General features: G+C 44.0%; 1 protein-coding gene and 1 pseudogene across 3 annotated transcripts in view; one reads left to right on the top strand and one right to left on the bottom strand.

The window, feature by feature from the left end:
• SNAP47 (synaptosome associated protein 47) overlaps nucleotides 1-21,311 on the bottom strand; it is a 51,806-nt gene that overhangs the window by 24,333 nt on the left and 6,162 nt on the right. For all 3 annotated transcript variants that reach the window (XR_006787087.1, XM_045850511.1, XM_045850508.1), the window contains exon 2: nucleotides 17,132-17,675. Coding sequence is in view for 2 of the 3 variants with exons in the window: in XM_045850511.1 (XP_045706467.1) it covers nucleotides 17,132-17,631 (500 nt within the window). In the remaining variant the exon portion in view is untranslated. The remainder of the gene's footprint in view (nucleotides 1-17,131; nucleotides 17,676-21,311) is intronic.
• Nucleotides 5,884-6,611, top strand: LOC123826529 (annotated as a pseudogene).

Here is a 21,311-nt window from a genome sequence, read left to right as displayed (position 1 = left end):
TAAAGTAAGACTCAGCTATATCTTGTTTACAAGAGACACTGAGAATTATAAGGATACAGATACATCAAAAGCAAATGGACTGGAAAGAAGGCATGTCATGCCAAAAGTAAACTTTAAGACAAGTGTTACCAGGAATAAAGAGGACCATGCATAAAGGCTTAACAACACTAACTAGGTATGTACCTAACAACAGAACTTCAAAATTCACCAAGCAGAAATGGATATAACTAAAAAAGGAGAACAATCACAGCTGTACATTTTAACAAATTTCTCTCTACGGTTGATACAGCAAGACGACCCAAATAATGAGAAAGAATACAGAAACTTTGAGCAACACTATTTAACTCACTCAATCTGACTGGTATTTATAGAAACAGTATCCAACTGCTGACTGCATTCTTTTCAAGTGTATTCAGAACATTAAAAAAATATACATATATATATAAAACGAGCCTCAACAAATTTCAAGTATTGAGATCAAACACAGTATATTCTTTGTCCCCAAAGAAATGAAACTAGAAGTCAATAACAAAGCTAACTAGAAAATTCTCAAATATTTGGAAATTAAACAATTCTAAATAAAGGATATCAAAATACATGAAGTGAATGAAACTGAATACATAATACACAAAAAATGATGGACTACAAATAGAGCAGTCATGAGGGAAATTTACTGCTCTCAACGCATGTATCTGAAAACTTTTTGGAAAGGTTTAAAAAGTCAGTGATCTAAGTTTCTATCTTAAAATGTTATAAATTAAACCCAAAGTAGAAGGTAAAGCAGAAATCAATAAAGTTGAACATAAAAAATAAAAAATATTAACAAAGCCACATGTCGGTTCTTCAGGCTATGTTTCTTGCCCTGGCTGGTGTGGCTCAGTGGACTGAGTGCCGGCCTGGGAACCAAAGGGTTGCCAATTCGATTCCCGTCAGGGCACATGCCTGGGTTGCGGGCCAAGTCCCCAGTACGGGGCACGTGAGAGGTAACCACACTTTGCTGTTTCTCTCCTTCTCTTTCTCCCTCCCTTTCCCTAAAAATAAATAAATACAATCTTTAAAAAAAAAATAAAAAGAGCTGGCAATAGAAGGGGAAAAAATATGGCCTAGGTGGCTTCACTGATAAATTCTGTAAACACATAAAAAAAATAACAAGTGTACACCAACTCTTTCAAGATTAGAGCCAAGAGTACTGTAAATGCTTTGACCATTCAGTTCACAGACCACTCTAACTCCTATTCCAAAACCTAATAAGGACATTATAAGAAAATTAAGAACATGGCAATATCCTTCAGTAACACAGATGCAGAACTCCTTATTAAAATACTAATAAATCAAATCTAACAATACAGCGGCACCTCAGTACTTGTCGTTAATTCATTCCAGAACTCATGGTGAGTGCCAAATCCAACAAGTACTGAATGACAAAGCATTTTCTCTTGAAGGGCAGCGTCATGATTCACACAAGTTCTAGCAAGTGCAGTGAGTCCCGAGCAAGCATCAAGTGCTGAAAATACCTTTTTCTCATCAAAATGTAACAAGAACAGGGTTTGACGAGTTCTGAAGCTGACAAGTACCGAGGCATGACTGTATATAGAAATTATTATATCATGCTTAAGTGGTATTGATCCCAGGAGACTGCGGTTGGTTTAACATTTGAAAATTAATGAATGTATCTCACTGGTAGAAAAACAAAAGAAAAACTGTAGGAGTGTCACAAAAGATGTAGAAAAAGAATCAGACAAAATTCAACATTCACTCCTGTTAAAACTTCCAGCAAGCTGGAAACAGAAGGAAATTTCCTCAATCTGAGAAAAGACCTACCTTATAAAAAAAACCTTGTAAGTAACTGCATCCCTAAGGTTGAAAACGACAATGTCTCCTATCTAAGATCAGAAACAAAGTTTCAAAAAAAGGTGGGGGCAGATTTTGAAACTACATGACTTTTGAAAGTATTCCGGAAGTCCCACACAGACCCGAGGAAGAGTCTTCTCAGCACGGGGTGTTTCAGTACAACCTCTGGCTAATCGACAGCTGACCGCTCAGCTACACTGATGCAGGAAGAGCCCATAGGAACCAAGCCAAGCTTAAAAATTAAAAGAATTACAAACAAAAACAAAAAAGCTGAGCAGATGACAAATGTTACACACACAGTAGAGATACACTCTGCCAAATTAGTCTGGGCAGCTTCCAAAAAACGAACAAACAAAAACTATCATCAACAGCACCACACTGTAGTGAGAACAGACATCAGAATCCAGAATTGCAACTATATTTTTTTAAATGCCAAGTTTTCTAACAAAAAAGTAAGATATACAAGGAATCAAAATGTGACCTATACACAGGGAAAAAAAACAAAACTAAACTAAACAATCAATAGAATCCATTTCTGAAAGCATTCAGATACTGGAATTAACACATAAAGACTTCAAAGAAGTATTGTAAATGTTCAAAGAATCAAAGGAAACCGAATTTAAAAGGTTAAAGAAAAGCATAATGATGATGATTCATCAAATAGAGGCCATCCATAGACAGAAATTATATATGTAAAAAATCAAACGGAAACCCTCAAATTAAAAAGTTACAATAACCCAACAAAAAAAGTTCCGGAGCAGACAGCTTTACTGGTGAATTCTAACAAACATTTAAAGAAAAATTAAAACCAATTATTATCAAAATTTACAAAAATTACAAGAAAAGGAGGCACTTCCAAACACATTTTTTAGGCCAGCATTACCCTGATACTAAAACAGGACAAGGACACCATAGGAAAAGAAATGTATAAACAAATATTCCACAGGAGCAAAGATGCAAAAACCTCAGCAAAATATTAGCAAACCAAATTCAACAGTATGTTAAAAGGATCACATACCATGACCAAGTCAGACCTATTCCAGGATGCAAGGATAGTTTGACACTTAAAAACCAAGCATGTGATATACCATTTTAACAAAATTAAGGATAAAAATCATATGACCATCTCGATAGATGCAGAAAAGCATTTGACAAAATTCAACATTCATTCATTCATGACAAACTCCCAACACAGCGGACATAGGGGGAACATACTTCACCATAATGAAGGCCATACATGACAAACCCACAGCTAAGATCATAGGCAACTGTGAAAAGCTGAAAGCTTTTCCTCTAAGATCAGGAATGAGACAGGTATGAGGTATGAGATATACATGGAAACCACTTTTATTCAACATAGTGTTGGAAGTCCTAGCCAGCCACAGCAATCAGACAAGAAAAAGAAATAAAGAGCCCCGGATAGTGTAGCTCAGTGGATTGAGCAAGGGCTACAAACCAAAGGATCGCTGGTTTGATTCCCTGTCAGGGTACATGCCTGGGTTTCGGGCCAGGTCCCCAATAGGGGGCACGTGAGAGGCAACCACACATTGATGTCTCTCGCCCTCTCTTTCTCCTTCCCTTCCCTGTCTCCAAGAATAAATAAAATCTTAAAAAAAAAAAAAAGGGAAAGAAATAAAGAACATCTAGCCCAGGCCAGTGTGGCTCAGTTGGTTGGAGAATCATCCTGTAAACTGAAAGGCTCAAGGTTTAATCCCTGGTTGGGGCACATGCAGGAGGCAACCAATTGATGTTTCTCTCTCTCTTTCTCTCTAAAAGCAGTGAAAAAATGTCCTCAGGTGGGGGTGGGGGGAGAAATAAAGAACATCCAAATTGGAAAAGGAAGAAGTAAAATTGTCTCTATTTGCAGGTGAGATGATTATTATATATAGAACCGTAAAAACTTTACCCAAAAACTGCTAGAATAAGCAATTTCAGTAAAGTTGCAAGATACAAAATTAATATATAAAAGCCAGTTGCTTCTGCATGCTAATAAGAAGCTATCAGAAAAAAATTAAGAAAATCCCATTTACAATGGAATCAAAATGAATAAAATAAGAATAAATTTAAACAAAGAAGTGAAAGACTTGTACACTGAAAACCATGAGACATTGAAGAAAGAAATTGAGGACACAAATAAATGCAAAGAATACAGTAGTCCCCCCTTATGCACAGTTTCCTTTTTTCAGTTTGTTACCCATGGTCAACTGGCAATCAGAAAATACTAAATGAAAAATTCCAGAAATAAAAAAATCCATAAATTTTAAATTGCGCTCCATTCTGAGTAGTGTCATGAAATCCCAAGCCACCTTCATACAGGGATGTCATCCCTTTATCCAGCATACCCACACTGCACTTGCTACCTGCCTGCCAGTCAGCCTCTGTCTCGATTTTCAGATTGACTGGTGTGGTATTGCAGTGCCTGTGTTCCAGTCACCCTTATTTTACTCAAAACTGGCCCAAAAGCAAAGGAGCAGTAATGCTGACAATTTGGATATGCCAAAGAGAAGGCATAAGGACTACCTTTAAGTAAAAAGGTAAAAGATTTTGACTCAATAAGAGAAAAAAATTGTATGCTGAGGTTTCTAAGAACTATGGTTAAGAACACATCTTGTATCTGTAAAACTGTGAAGAATAAAGAACTTCGTACTACTTTGCTGTTCCACTTCAAAATGCAAAAGGTATAACCACAGTGTGTGATGAGTACTTAGTCGAGATAGAAAAGATTAACTTTGTGGGTGGAAGACAAGAATAGAAAAAAAGACTGAAGACAATGTGTTGCACCAGAAAGCATTGAGCCACGGAGCCTACATATGAAGACTTCAGCAAGGGATCCTCTTATATGAGTGACTTCAAGCCATTTACTACTTGTGAATAAGGGATGGTTACACAGATTCAGGGATAGGTTTGGACTAAAATGATAAAAATTACTGTAGACCCTGGCTGGTGTGGCTCAGTGGACTGAGTGAAGGCCTGTGAATTGAAAGGTCACTGGTTCAATTCCTAGTCAGGGCACATGCCTGGGTTGCAGGCCAGGTCCCTGGTTGGGGATGTGTGAGAGGCAACCAACTGATGTTTTTCTCTCTTTCTTGCTCCTTTCCCCCTCTCTGAAAATAAATGAAATCTTTAAAAAATTTACTGTGGAGACCATGTCCACAAATGAAGAAGCTGCTGCCACATTTCCGGAAGAGTTGAAGAAATTGAGAAAGCATACCATCCAAAACAAGTCTTCAGCTGCAATGAAACCAGGTTCTCCTGGAAGAAGATGCCCAATAGAACCTACTGGGTTGGCCCAAAAGTCCATTTAGTTTTTCCCGTAAAATAAAAGACACATTTTTCATTTCACCAATAACTTTATTGATTTGGGTATTTTGAGTATGTTGGCTATCTCCTGTTATTGGCTTCTAGTGAGTAGAGGCCAGGGGTGCTGCTAAACATCTTCCAATGCATAAGACAGCCTCACAGTAAAGAATTATTTGACCAATATGTCAAGAGTATCAAGAAACTTCGCAAACTGCTTTTGACACAATTAGTCACAGCACCTTCTCCATACACTGCACAAATTTTTTTGTTTCAGTTGCATTTTTCTTTCTTGAAATAATAAAGCATACTACACAGAAAATGTTGCTTATTTTCTTGCACCTTCAATATTAAAATGGGTACACAAAAATTCACCAATTTTGATAATTTTTTTAAATGTATGGTGCTATGACAGCTGTCATAATACAATCCAACAAAATTGTTTCAAATAAAGTTAAGGACAACTAAGCACTACTACAGCCATCATACGGAAAAAAACTAAATACATTTGGGAAAATGCAAAGGAGGGGGTGAGCTGCAGATGGCCTGTGGCTCTTGCCCTCCAGCAGGAAGCTGTGGGATCAGAGTAAGTGATTATGAAACTGTACACCATGTTCTTCCTATAGACACTCCAGCAGAATCATGATATCCTGGTTTTGAAACACCTGCAGGAAAGGGCAAAGTACTTTTCTATTAATAAAGCAGATGCTTCATCTTGCTCTGAGAACCATTACAATGGTCTTCCTCCCAGCACTGCTGTTTCTGGCTGCTGTGCTGCTTCCATCTTTATCTGCAGAAGGAAAGCACCTAGTCTTTACTGCTTTGTTAACACTCAAACCTAAGTCTAAAAAGAGACCGTAAATAAACACAATGAACTAAGGAAATCAGTCTCTCTGCCTGCCAGCAACATGCTAAAGGTGTACTGGAGCAGAAAAGCAACAGCAAATGCCCCGAAGTAGAGAACAAATGCAGTTTAGAAAACAATAATGCAGAGGACCAAAATACTGGTACAAAATATGGTGAGAATTTCTGTGTGTCAAGTGAGCCTACTGTCTGATCAAATGCAATCCAAAACATGTAGGATAAGAGCCATAGTTCTGTCCACCGTGTAAGACCAAAGAGTTCCAGCACAGTTGTCAGACATTATATTCAAGTTTTTGGCTACACGTCTCACCATGTTGAATGTGGAATTTCCTACTGTCCCAATCAAGAGAGTCTACATTACTACTGTTTGTCACCATTGTCCTACTGGTAATAATGTGAATAAAAAGAATAGCCCTCACAACAAGAAACATCCTGTGCCAGCTGCCCTGGTAACTGTGACAGTGGAATGTGCAGCGATTGTTTCCAGTATGAGGATCTCCTAAGTAACTGATTTCTTGATGACAACAGCTAGATGTGAACAAGAACTGCTCAAGGAAAAGTGCAAGGCCACTTGCCAATGTGAAACCAAAATCTGCTGAAATGCTCAACGTGCACTGCACAAGACTAAGTGGAGAAAGGCAGTATCACTTAATTGACACATCCCAGAGGAGAAATTGTGGGCATGGATCCTGGTTATACATTTAATTCCAAACAATTTTCCCTCATATCTTTACAGGAATCTCTTTCACATACTAATTTACAAATGAAGCATAGTCCATGATGACAACTTTGGACTTTAATATAAATTTGGTACTTTAACAAATTGAATCAAGTTGAGGATTTTTTAAATTGTATAACCACAGGACTTAGGTCACTAGAACTTGGCTTAAAATGAAGAATTACATGTTTCCTGAACAAAATGCAAAAAAATAAAAACAACAAAAACAACTTACATCATTGTCATTCCTACCACATGATTTTTATGTGTATAAAGAATGAATTCAAAGACTGGCATCTACCTTTGTTTATGACTTCCTCTTTACACAAAGTAATCACCTTTTAGAATAAAGAATTTATCTAAGCAACAACATAGATCTGATTCTTGTGCAATATTTTACTGTATTTATAATTAACTCCAGCTAAACTCAGCCCAGATAAATGATTGTACAGAACATTTCTAAATATTAAAAAAGAAGAAAGTACAAAGGAGGCATAGGAGGATGGATTAATGCTGCTACTATGTAGCAATGCTGCAGGACATATGATAAAGCCAGACATAGTAGACACTGCAAAGAACTCACAACCTCTGAAAAAAACTCAAAATTAGCTGCCTGTGTTCTGGCAACATAGTCAAAACCTGTGGTGACAGCTCCCTTATTTATGGAATGGCTCCACCAATGTAATACAAGAGTACAGGACAGTACGATGTTTTGAGAGAGAAAAAGGCCACATTCACTTAAGTTTTATGACAGTATACTGTTATAATTATTCTAGTTCATTACTCCTTATTGTTGTTAATCTCTTATGGTGCCTAATTTATAAATTCAACCTTATCGTGTACATGTATGCCCAGGGGAAAAAAAAATATATATATATATAGGGTTCAGTACTATCTGTGGTTCAGGCATCCAGTGGGGCTCTTGAAACATATCCCTCACAGATAAAGGGGACCACTGTGCTGTTAAAATGTCCACACTACCCAGAGCAATTTACAGATTCAAAGCAATCCTTATCCAAATACCAATGGCATCTTTCCAGTAATAGAACAAACAATCTAAAAATTTGTATGGAACCACGAAAGACTCCAAATAACCAAAACAATCTTGAGAAAGAGGAACAAAGATGAAGGCATCACCCTTTCTGAGTTCAAACCATATTACAAAGTTATAGTAATTAAAACAGATAGTATTGGCATGAAAACAGGAACACAGACCAGTAGAATAGAGACCCCAGAAATAAACCCCCACATATATGTCAATTACCACATTTTTGGGGCCATAAGGGGGGGAAAGAGGAGTGCATCTTATAGTCTTAATGTAGCTTACTTGGCTAGTAAGTGTAATTTACATTTACATTGGTGAAATATTATGTTATTTATGTCATTAAATATCTTACTACATTTTTTGCTTCAAACATTTTTCCCCTATTTTCCTCCTCTAAAACCTAGGTGCATCTTAGAAACTAGGAAGTTTCTACCTGCACTGCTGCCTAGGTGATCACAGCATGTTGCTCTGGGTCTGGGTCTCAGGAAGCTCAGTGGCGCCGTGACGGGAGCTGAGGGTTTCTTTCAGGGCACACCCAAAACGTGCAGGTCATGTAGGCGGTGCCCTGAGCTCAGCCTTCCCTTCCCAGTGAAGTGAGGAGCAGCCAGTAATCTCAATAATGCTCATTAGCTTGACAGAAATGCTGTCTGGTATGGAATACACGGCTGGTCAGAACCTTGTCTTTCTAAAGTCTTTGATTGGGAGTACTGTATGGCAACATTTGTGCATCTCTAATGCCACATCATACCGTGTCTCTCACTGCCCCCATGCCACTGGAAACAGCATTATCAGTGGCTTTAAATCTCATCAGAATAGAGCCTTGGCTGTTGTGGCTCGGTGGACTGAGTGCCAGCCTGTGAACCAAAAGGCCAATGGTTCGATTCCCAGTCAGGACACATGTCTGGGTTGCTGGCCAGGTCTCCAGTAGGGGGTGTGCAGGCAGCAACCACAGACTGATATTTCTCTCCCTCTTTTTCTCTCTCTCTTCTCCTCTCTAAAAATAAAAAAGGAATCTCATCAGAGTAGAGATCCCAGAAACTGTGGAGCCAAACTTACCCTTCACTCTCATTACCAGAATCTGTGTCAGTCAGAGTTCTCTACAGAAGAACTGGTAGGATACTTATAGACAGATGGACGGACACACAGACCACACAGGAACAGAAGAGAGAGGAAAAGACAGACTGGTTTACTTGAAGGAACTGGCTCACATGACTGACATGAATTTTGATTAACAGACAAATTAACATTCTGTGATTTCTTTGCCCAACATTTATTGCTAAGTGATTGTAAACAGCAAGGGCAGCCAGACGTGACATACCGGGATAATGCCACACATACTGACTGAGCTTGTGGATGATAATGCTCTTCACGACAGAGGCTCAAGGGCTGCAAGTCCGCTCCCATGGTACTGCCTGGGCCCACTGTGATGGTCTGGGCCACAAGGCGCCCAAATCCTAGAGAACCACCGCCATCAGTGCCCACCCACCAGGGCTGCAAGGCACAGCCAGACAAGAGGGCGCAACAGTCTGTGTGTCCTTGTGGCCTCTGGGAAAGCAAGCAGGGATTCGCCTTAAAGATGATCAACTGGCAAATGAGATCTTCAAGGAAAATGATATTGGGAGAAAAAACACATGCATATATACTCCTACCCAAGAATCTCAAAACTGAAGAGAATAAAAGGTGCTCCGGGCCCATGTTCACCCGGCATGGGTGTGAATCATCACAACATTCTATTAGTAAAAAGCTCACTACTCATTTGCAGTTTTTCAGCTACACAGAGTCAGAGAAGTTCTTTGGGAAAGCCAAATTTTCTTTTCCAATACCTCGCAACTAAAGGCTCTTGTTTAACTTCCAGACAAAAAAGGCTCACTTGACAGCCTGGTGCTTCCTGGGAGCTCTGGCCACTCAGTCTCCGCTCCACTGAGGCTAACGCCGACCCCTCCCCCCGCCCCGCCCCGTTCCCTCCCACAGGGGCAGTGCCCTGTCCCCTCAGTTTCCAATCAACTCTTTACTTTCTCAGTGTTCCTCCTGAAACGTGCATGCGGTTCTCTCATTTTCCTAAAAAGAGCAGGACGGAGTCCCCAATTCACTTCCTAAGATCACATATGGCTGTTTGTCAACCATATGCTGCTATAGGCATTTAAACACAAAGCTTGAAGGCTTTAAAAGAGTACTGGTTTCTTTCCTTCGCAATGTGTTTTTCTGACTTGCTTTTCAAAACCCTGAATTAGATTCTGTTTTTTTCTTACATATGTTCTAAGTTTCTCATACTTCTGCAGGCTGAAAACCACGTATCAAAGGCAGTAGGACTGCTTACACCTAGAAGGTCTGGCATGGGTAGGAGACAGATGTCCTCGGACCACCCAGCATGGCTCCTGAACACTGTGACCACAGCCCTTTCAGCAGATCTAGGCTTCCAGTAGGAAAGACAATGAATTACAAAGAAATCTAATAAAATGCAAGCAGTGAGGCACACAGGGCACTAACATGAAAGCGTTTATTCTCATTCTTCTGAGTACAAGGTGCTGGTTCTGAAGTGTCAAGAAGTCTGAGCCCAGCAGCCCCGCAAGGACTGCTCCTAGAGACACGGAGTCCAGGCTGGAATGAAAAGTGAGGATGGACAGAACAGGGCACTGCAGGATGGACATAGTGGAGTCCTTTCCACAGAGGTAGTCTGTCAGGGACACAGTGGTGCCAGGTCCCATGCAGAACAGGAAGGACAATTGTCCACAGGGCCACTGAAGAGACTTCAGCATGGGAAGGCAAACCAACAACTTGTGGGGCTGACCCAACAATGTTCAGACTGTCTCTCTTTGATTCAACATTTCTCTGGGTCAACACTCAGTTTTTAAGACAAGGAACAAATATGTAAAATGAACCAACCACTCAGATTATCTCAAGGCCATCATTTTTAACATCATTTTCTAGTAGAAATCAAAAGCACATAACAGAACCATGGGTTAACACAGCAGAGGACAAAGCCAATTTTATCTTTCTCTTATTAATTTCTCTTTACAACAGCTATCCAGATACAGACCAAGGCAGAATCTGGCAACAATATGGCAAATCAAAAGAGAAGACCAAATGCTAAAGTGTGACTTATTGGATGGATACAGTACCTTTGCTAACTATGTCAGTGTTTCATCCTGTAACTGGAAACAGGACAAGGCTTCAACATGGCAGGAAAAGCTGGACTTTCCTCAGACAGCCTCTGCTGGGTCAGGTGGAGGGCCAAGGCCAGGGTCCTCTCTGTCCCTGCCCCCTCCCATTCAAATCATCCTCTGCAGAAGCCCCAGGAACCGGGCCCCATGATACACCTCGCAGGGGGCTGTGGGGCCTGGAGCCCAGAAAGAAGCACTGTGAAGAAGGTATGTCAAAGGCTCTGGAATGCCAACAGCTGGAGGGTGGTGAGCAGACCCCAGTTCATGAGCACATACAGTTCTGAAAGGCAGGTGTGATGATGCATCATCAGGGTGTGCCACAGGGCCCAGATATTTGCCCAAAGAGGATTCTGGATGTTTCATGAAGGTTTCTGGGTGGGATGAACAATCAGTAGACTTTAGGAAGGCAGATGTCCCTCATCCAAGCAGCTGAAGCCCTCCACCTACCCTGAGCAAGAAGGAATTCTGCAGCAGATGCCTCAGACTGGAGCTGCAATACTGGTGGTCCCTGAGCCTCCAGCCTGCTGGCCTGCCCTGCAGATGTTGGACTTGCCAGCCCCACATCCGTGTAAGCCAATTCCTTACAGTAAGTCTCCCTGTTGGTTCTGCTTCTCTGGAGAACTCTGACAAATCAAGCAGGGAACCTGTGGTCCGCCAAGAGCTCTGTTGTCTCCAGCTCCCAGAATAGTGCCTGGCACAGGCCAGGTCCCCAGTGACACTGTCAGAACTGCCTCTGGCTTAGTAACAAGATCTGACCTTAGCCCAGCAAACCCACATGAACACAGATGTGTGCACCAACCTGCTTCAGATTTCAAGCTCTGTGGCAGGAGCTGCCACCATGCAAGACAATGTTGGAAGAGATAGCATTCCACCCACTTGTGGCTGCATCGGGTGTCCTCCCAATAACAACAGTGATTAGAAAGAACAGATCTCAGAACTATTTTTCAAAAAAAATTATAGAAATTTAAAACAAAATTTTATCTTATTTCTTTTTCGATTTTATTTACTTATTTTTAAAGAGAGAGAGAGAGAGAGAGAGAGAGAGGGAGGGAGGAAGAGAAATATCAATGTGTTGTGGTCTCTTGCACACCCCCTACTGGGGACCTGGCCCACAACCCAGGCGTGTGCCCTGACTGGGAAACTGAATCAGCGACCCTTTGGTTCACAGGCCAGCATTCAACGCACTGAGCCACACCATCAAGGGCTAAAACAGAATTTTAGATAAAAATGTTACAGCAGGTATTAGTTCCTAACAAAGAAAGGGAACAAATGGAATCAGACAGTAAGTAGGAAGTGGTAGCTTTGAAGTACATGGTGCTTCTTCTGAGAGGAGGAGTGATGTTTCTCCTCCTCCTTGGGAGATCCTTCCACTGAGGATTGCACAGTAGAAGCCAAGATGGCGACCATAGAGGGTAGACAGACCTGGGGAAAAGATCAAACAGGATTAGGATGCAAGCCTGGGAAAAGCTAGGGAAGAGATTGGGCAGTTTGAAAGAAAGCCTGTTCTCTCCCAAGCCCAAGAAAATACAGGGAAGCCTGACAAGGGTCCCAGTCTCCTTGTGGTAGCTGCACAGTCCATACAGCAGCCAGGAGCAGAGACTGTACTGAGCTGAACTACTGGAGCCTTGGGTGCCAGGGGAAGGTGCCATAGCTCTGGGCCCTGGGCCTCCTGGTTCGAGGAGACACGGGTATAGGCCTGCGGCCCCAGAAGCTGGATTTCTCCTGTGGCAAGACAGAGCTAAACCACTTGGTTGTGGATGAGACACTGGACGTGGTGTACCTTGGAACAGACCAACGTCAACCAGCTTCTGCAGCTGGACCTGCCAGGGAAGTGCCTCATCCTACTGGGCAGCCTTCTCAGAGGAATCTGTGCCCTGCCCACCCTTCCTCGGTTCATACTTTTGCTTTCTTTTCTCCTGAACTCTAAGGGCCTCCACAAGACTCATGACCAGGGAAGAAGTGGGTTTTCAAGACTCCCCTTTTTGCCTCTATAACTTACTTTCCTGAATCTAGGCAGCTCAGTCCAGGCTCACTCCTGCTGCTGTGATCTTGCCTCTTCTATCCTAAGTCTTCCTTTGTTTTTGCCCTAATAAATCTTGCCACTAGCACTTAAAATTCTCCTACATGTATGTCCCTAAAATTCATTTCCTGTGACACAGTGGAAGAACCTATTTCCTCTGGTAACAAAAAATTTACGTTGGCATGCTAAAAGAAGACACTCAAGGATATGCCTTTATGAAAAATGGGTGAGAGAGGACTGGTTAAAGATGTGCTCATTCTGACACCAATTCTGAGGTATGGTTTTTCCCCACCACCAAACACCCAGCTCAGCTGTGACACTGCCTGCCTGAAGACAGGGTCAGACCCCACAGGTTAGGGTCTCAGTCCCACAGGAGTGACTCCCCCTCCTTAAGACAATAATGGCAAAACCAGGCTTGTCATCAATGCTGCTGACTGACCAGTTACAGATTGGAGGTTTCTATAACCCCATCCTCGGGTTCCATTAATTTGCTGAAGTGGCTCATAGAATGTAAACATTTACTTTTTGGTTCATTATAAAAGAATAAGATTCAGGAATAGCCGAGATGGAAGAGGTGCTCAGGGCCAGGTATGGGAAGGGGCTGGGGGCTTCCCTTCTCTCTGAGCCCACCACTCTCTTTATCTCCTTGTGTACACACACTGACCCGGAAGCTCTCCAAACCCTGTGCTTTTGGGTGTTTATTGAGGCTTCATTACACATGAACCATTGATTAAATCACTGGCCACTGGGGATAGATTCAATTTCCAGCCCCTCTCCTTTTCCCCAAGGGACCAAAACTTTCAACTCTCTAATCCCAGGGTTGGTTTCCCTGGAGACCAGCCCCATCCTTAGGGGTGGAATAAAATCACCTCGTTCACAAGAGACCTTTGTCATCAGAGATTCCAAAGGTTTCGTGAGCTCTGTGCCAAACCTAGAATGAAGACCAAATATAGATTTCTTAACTATAAATCACAATATCACAGATGGCAAACTGAAAACATTCATCTTCCCCGAGGGCTAAGAGAAGAGACATCGGTAACATAATTTTAAAGACTCAAAAACAGATGTAGCAAATCCAAGAAAGTCAACTGTAAGGCAGCAGTGGGAATGTTACCGTAGTATTTAACTAGACATTGATCAAGGAAAGAGAGCAAAGTGAACTAGACACATTCGGCTTAATACACTGGAGGCATAAACCTGCTTACTAGCCAGGAAGCTATAGCATCACACCCAGGGGGATTATAGCTCTGTGTTCCACCCAGGGGATCAACACTCTCCCTTCCCCACTCCAGTATTCCATTGTTGGGGGCACAGAGGGAGGTGCTAGACCATAGAGGCCTGTCAGTCCAGCCTGGGGAACAATGGATTGGCTAAGGGGTGGACCCCTCCAAAGCCTGCAGACGGCTGGGAAGTTGATTGGTTCTTCTGAAAAAGGGACCTTGCCCCACCCAAACCCAAGCATATATAATCCCAGGAAATAAAGAAGCTCACCCTTGCTGTTCTCTCTCTTTCTTCTCTCTCTCTTCTCCCTCCCCCCACCCCCACTCTGTGATGCACTTGCCCATTTGTTCATGTGCTCTCTTGCCCAGAAGCACGTGACAATGTGGGTCTAGCCACTATGAGGCCCACAGCTGATGGTGTGGGCTCCAAGGACTGAGCTCTCTCACCCACCTAGAACACTCTGGCCCTGCACGCTTGCACATTCTCTCTCTACAGCCATGTGGCCTTAGCAACCACATGGACTCTGCCACCAGAGCAGCTGGGAACAAGCTCAGCCACCTAGATGGGGACTAAGACCATTTAGCAGCCACTGGGCTCCAAGGAACTGAGCTTTAATATGAAGCAGAAACTCTGGATACTGGCTTTTGTCTTGGCATTTCTGAGGACACAGTTGGACATTTTCCATGGCAGGAGGGACAGAGATGGGACATTGGTAACCCAGGTGGCAGCTTCTATTTCCACACAAATAAACGATGCCACTCCACAATCTCCCATGTGTGGGTCCTTGGAATGTTTTCCTTGTGATTCTATGGAAGAGCCTAATTCCCACCGGACAAAGGAGAAGCTGAAAAATGACCTAGGTTGCATGGCAGTACCCTAACTGGAAAAACAGGTGGTGCCAGGAATCTCTGAAGACAGAGGAAGAGTTAGGACTGAAAACAGAAGAGCAGGCGAGAGACACCCCCCACATACTGACCCAGCCTGCACTGTTGGGCCCCATTCAGAAGCAGAGGGACCAGAAGGAGCCCACTGGACTAGGCCAGCATGTCTGGAGGCAGCAGCATTCAGAGGAGAAAAATTTCCTTCTGAACCAGGTGGCAGGCCCAAGCCCTTCCTGCACAAAACCGCCCATAAGTCCAGGAGACAGCACAGAAAGCCCATGAAACAACAAGAGCATCTAGAGACCACAATATAACTCTTGGAAATTAAAAATTTGATAGAAAATAGAAGGGTAAGAAGATAAAATACAAGAAATATAAAGTAAAACAAAAGAACAAGGAAAGAGAAAAATGAGAACACTGTTAGATCAGTCCACGAAGTCAGATAACCAAAAGGAATACATTTTAAAAACTGAAGGGAAGCCTTGGCAGGCGTAGCTCAGTGGATTGAGCGTGGGCTGCGAACCAGGCATCACAGGTTCGATTCCTAGTCAGGGCACATGCCTAGGTTGCAGGCCATGTCCCCCAGCAACCGCACATTGATGTATGTATGTATCTCTCTCCCTCTCCCTCTCTCTCTCCCCCCCCCTTCCCTCTCTCTCTCTCCCCCTTCCCTCTCTAAAAATAAATAAAATCTTTAAAAAAAATAAAAAAATAAAAACTGAAGGGAAGAAATTATCAAACAATTAACAGCAGAAGCGTCCCCAGATGTGAGGAAGAAGCGAGAAGACTCGCTGTAGGCCCCGAACCTGAGGAGCACAGCCCTCCAGGAGCGCCAGCTGCTCACTGCAGAAGTGCTGCTCAGGTTTCTCACCGTCACCCTTTCCACAGTTTTCCCATTGTGCTACTTTGCACATTTAATCCACCTAACACATAGTATTCTGCGGGATCTCCAAGAGGCAAACTGACAAAGATCTAGTGCCCTTCATCTCCTCCCCGCAAGCCCCTCCTGAGGGTAGGGTCTGGGGCTATGTCCTTGCAGCTGGCCCTTCACAGGCAGGTACTCGGGGAATCAGCCACAGGTGGTGCGTGCGGGTGGGGTCCCTCAGGGGCAAGGACCCACCTACACTACCCACGCAGACCTCATCCAAGGTGTCAGGCTGTGCTCAGGGCCCATAACCCAGAGGCTGCCCCCACCCCTCCCCCCCCACATGTGGAGAGAGCTATTCCTACTAGACTCTAAGACCCCTGGAGAACTCTGCATGTCTCAGTGTCAGACCAGCACCTGTCAATGTGTGGTCAGCATCACTTCCTCATGGTGCCACAACATTCTCCAGCTTTGCTGCTCTTGTTCCATCGGGACTGGACAGCATGGCACTTACTGCAGAAGCAGGCTTGAGAAACCCAACACTCCCCTAGGCCTCACTTTACAGAGATGCAAAATCTCAAACAGCCACTCTTCATTGAGCAGGTTTTGCTTTATAACATTATTGTTCAAAAAAATGTTATTTATATTACTAGGTCATGAGTTTATTATTGTATTCTGTAAGTGAATAACTTTGAAATTTTTAGCTTTAAAAGTACATGGTAAATATAACATAACCCACAGAAACAAAAGCTCTTCAGGTGCCTCAGTTTTTGAGAGTAGAAGGGCCCCACAACCATGGTTGGAGAGTGGCTGGTCCAACAGCTCAGGTGGCAGCTTCTGGAGCCAACATGTTTTAGTTCAAACCCAGCCACTCCACAGCTATGCAAACAAATAAACCATGCTAACAAACTTAGCATGTATGACCTTGAACAAATTCCCTGGCCTCTCAGCCTCAGTCTCCCCATCAGCACAGTGAAGCCAGCAACAACTTGTCCCTGACTAGTCTAGGGATTAAATAGGGGATCCTCACTGAACTCACACGGACCTGGCAATGGTGCGCCTGCAGTCAACACCGGTCCTTTCCCCCTGCACGCCCAGCGCAGCCAGCCTAGCACCCCTGTCCACAGCAGGTGTGAGCCATGTTCATACGGGTTATAGAAGACCCCCTAGCCACCAAGAGCAGCACAGGACTGCAGCACTTGCCTCACCTGTCAGCCACGTCCAGGTCGGAAGCCATTCTGTCCAGGCCGCTTGCTATGCTGTCCAGCTGCTCACCCTGGAAGTGTAGGACCGTGGCTGCATCTTCCAGACGCTTCTGGGAACAGGCCATGAGACCAGTTAGCTGCTTCCCCTTGGTCTCAGGGGAGGCTGATGACCCCCCAGCAGCTCCTGGCTGAGACAGCAGCACCTCTCTCCAAAAATGCTCAATGACATGGAAAACAACATTCCGACTAGGCTGCAAGGAGCTGAACCAGTGCTTGACATTGTCCTTTTCCAGGATGGTGACAGCACCAAAGATAAAATGAGAAGCCTCTTTCTTGATCTCAACTATGTTGGCAAGGGGAAAGTCAACAAGAAAGCCTCCAGTTTTATCAGTCATAAATCTTACTGAGCGTGAAGTTAACAAGAGTTTTCCAGGAACCCATCGCTTCTCAAGTTCTAAATAGTAGGAGCACGGCCAGGTGTGGATGTAGATGTCTCTGCTCATCTGGTTCCGGGCTCAGCGTGCACCACAGCCAAAGCCACTCCACTCTGAAAGAGAAAGGACAAGTCAGCGGCTGTGTGAGGCTGAAATGTCCCATCACACTTGAGCCAGAGACACTAGGACACAGCCAGTGAGGGTGTCAAGGTCTCGGTTCAGAGCAGACCCAAGACACTGGCATACAGCAGGTCCCCACCTGGCAAGAGCGCTCACCCCATATGGGACAGGGAGGACAAAGTCTTTGCCCCTCTTAGCAGACAAAGGATGGCCACATCTTAGATTCATGCTCTTCCCAAAGCTGCAAGGCCCTGGGCTCCATGCCCACCGGAGCACCTCCCCTGGGACCAGGGTCCACAGCTGGACATGACTGAAGGAAGAAAACTGCTAGAAGCCACCACCACAAGACCCTTCATATGAACACCATTTCAGCTGTGATGGCCCGATCCCTACGCATTCTTCACAAGTCTCTAAATGGACAAAGAGTCTCCTTTTGAAATTTTTATACACATAATTTCATAGAAAAAATAGTCCTACAAACTTAGAGTTCCACTCAATGATGGAGTTATATATATACATATATATGTTTATATTTATATGTACTTTTATCTATAGTTAGCATTTATCAATGTAGTTTGAAAAGCCATGAAAGGAGGACGTGAAACCTTACAGAGCAGGTAGCCCAACCTCTTGGACAGATGAAGACTGCATGGCTGCAGAAGGACAAAGACCTCATCCAGAGTCAAACTGCTCGGTCATGATGCCAACGGGGCTAACAGGCAGGCCTGGCCACGCTCTTCTAAGCAGCAGTCCACTGCAAAACCACACGTCCTCCACTTCTCTCACGCTCTCTCACATACGCTCTTCAACCGTGATGAAGCTTCATTTACGAAAATTAAAATGACTAACATTATCTCTTAAAATAATGAAAAGTTTGGGCTTTCACAGTCTGGCTAGAGGCCACACAGATTCTCTGCATTTGGTCAATAGGTTTCTGCCACTACGCCACCATGTGGGCTGCAGGGACAAGAGAAATGACCGTGACAGAGTCCTGAGCTCTGTAGCTTAGAACGCAGGGGAAAGCTATGAATTTCCTCCCCGAGCCACACTCCAGAAACCTGGACTCCTCATGCAATTGCTGTGCAGGCTCCACATCAAGCAGCATAAGGCCTGAAAAAAAAGTGGACTCTGCAACTAAAGAACTTGTGTAGAACTGATTCCTAACTATACAGAAACAGCAATTTGAGAAAAGGCAATGTATCATCAAATGCAAAGGGAATTAACACAAACATAAGTCCAAAGCCTATAGGGCTGTCTCCTGCTTTTGGCATTTGTCACCCAGAGCACTGAACGTTGCCACTGCGATCTCTCCATAAGGAGAGAGCCCGGCCATGCAGCTCTTACCTCTCCACCCAGCCCACCCCGCCTACTGTGGGGTTATGCAGACCAGACACATTCACTGCACCTACATGCAGTAGGATGATCACTTGCTTATTTGCCTGTATGCTCTCAGAGGGCAAGTATTTTGTTCATAATTCTAACTCAGAGGACACTCTGTGACTGAATGAATGGCACAAACACTGATGGTTTATAGCAGAGGTGGCAAACACAAGGCCCGTGGGCCAAATCTGACCCTCCACCTTGTTTTACCTGGCCCGGCACCCTGTTTCTACCCAGCAGCAGCACCGCACTCTCACTTAACTGTCAAGGAGTAATTACGTTTACACAGTGCTAAAATTACATTCTGCCCTTTCTAGGCAACCATGAGGCTGATGTGGTCCCGGTGAAAATGAGTTTGACACCCCTGGTTTACAGCATTTGTCTAGCAGGGACCCCCTGCCCAACTGAGGTCAGTGTCACAGGCTGGCCTCCTCTAGCTGTCTGGAGTCCTGCTGATGGCAGCCGTGCCACTATCAGACAAACTGCAGACCTAGCCCCAGTCAAATCAATCAGAGGGGCTGACGGAGTGAAATGGGGACATTCACCAAGGCTAAGGTGATAACGAAACAAGAGGTGGGCATTATTGAGAGGCACATCTGGTGTGAGCGTCTGTCCCAAACCGTAACTGTCTTTCTCTCAGCTGCAGGCGCTGTCTCCCTCTGGTCAACCTGGATAACAGGGTACTGTCCTCTAGGGGGCAAGAGTTAGGCAGGTTTGTTAGCAGCCCCCTTATAAAATTGGAGGGCCCTTGCTGTGACACAAACCCACACTGTGTGCAGCGTGTACTGGGCCCTCTGAACCTTGGGTGAGGAACAGCAGCCCCTGTGAAGCCTGCTGTGCCTTGCACAACAAGCCCTTTCTCTCTGACCAGGGCCTCCATCTGCTGCCACAGGCACAACTACAAACTGCAGCAGGTTTCACTCACTGATGGCCTGCTGGTCTCACTGTGATGGAGCCCTGCGTGGTTCCTAACTGTGATGTGCACCAGAGGTCATTCTGCTCGGAAAGTTGGTTCTTCACATCAGAACCTCTAATAAAACTAAGTATTTGGGAAGTAAACTCAGAAACCCACTCTATCAATTCATAACACCCTAAGGAATATTAAAAGCTTCCCCAAATTTTAATTCATTTAAAAAATAAGTGTATGAAAAGCTTAGAAATAGAAGTCAGAATGCTTACAACTGGGTGGCAGGGAGGGGCCTACAGGAGCCCCTGAGGCTGGTGACGCACCTTTGCTTGGCCTGGGTGTGCTCATTCGGTGGTACGTCAAGATCTGTGCATTTTCTATTCTTATAATTTGTTCATTTCTTTGCATTAGTACTTCAATGAAAGGTGTAACAATACAAGCTATATTAAAACTACTAATAAACGTACATATGAAAGATATACCAGATGCTACCATGTCACAAACACCTGAAATCACTACGATAGGCAGAAACACAGCTGGACCACAGAGGAGGAAGATCTGAGGCTGACAGGGTCAGAGATTTGCCCAAGAAGACAGGAGACCATACACCCCCACATGGCTGTCACACTGACAACAGTGACGTGCCACTCACTTGCATGTGACCCCAGCCAGTTACTTAGCCGCTCTGCCTCCCTTTCCTGATCTGTAGATGGAGATAAAGCTGTACCTAGTCCACACCTCATGGTAAGGCATAACTGAACTGCTGTATCAAAGGGCTCTTACATGCTCCATGGGACATCATGATCCTATTTAATCCCTCAATGTGTCTGGAACTAACACTGCCCATCCCTTGGAAGTGGGAAGAATTTATAGCTTCCTCTTTACCTTTTTTGTTATTTCTCAGATGACTGCTAGGACACCACCTCACTGAGAATCTACCGTCTGGCCTCCTTAGTTCTTATCGTGTAATCTGAGCTAGCTACAGACAGCACCAGGCCACAAACACACACACATGACAATGAAGAAGAGGAGAAGATGGAAGAATGTACCAGTGAACACAAAATTAAGGTGTCAGGTTAGAACAAAACAACTTGATTCTACCACAGGACAAATAAATTTAACTTTGATATTAATCTGACTCAAGTGCTTCACCAATGCGCCCTGGAACTTCTCTTCATCATGACAACAGGGCAGGCCCACACTCCCTGGACACACACATGTGCCCCCAGTTCCCATTACACAGTCCCCCACAGCAGTCCAGCCGAGCTCATTACAAATACCTGAGATCAGGACAAGCCTAAAAAAGATCTGCTACATTCAGTCTGAGAACTTCGTCATCATC

Source organism: Phyllostomus hastatus, unplaced genomic scaffold (assembly GCF_019186645.2).
Source record: "Phyllostomus hastatus isolate PE091 unplaced genomic scaffold, TTU_PhHast_1.1 phas_contig_81, whole genome shotgun sequence".
NCBI classification, from domain to species: domain Eukaryota; kingdom Metazoa; phylum Chordata; class Mammalia; order Chiroptera; family Phyllostomidae; genus Phyllostomus; species Phyllostomus hastatus.
Note: the sequence above shows the minus strand (reverse complement) of the source record. Positions and strands in the feature narration are given on the sequence as shown.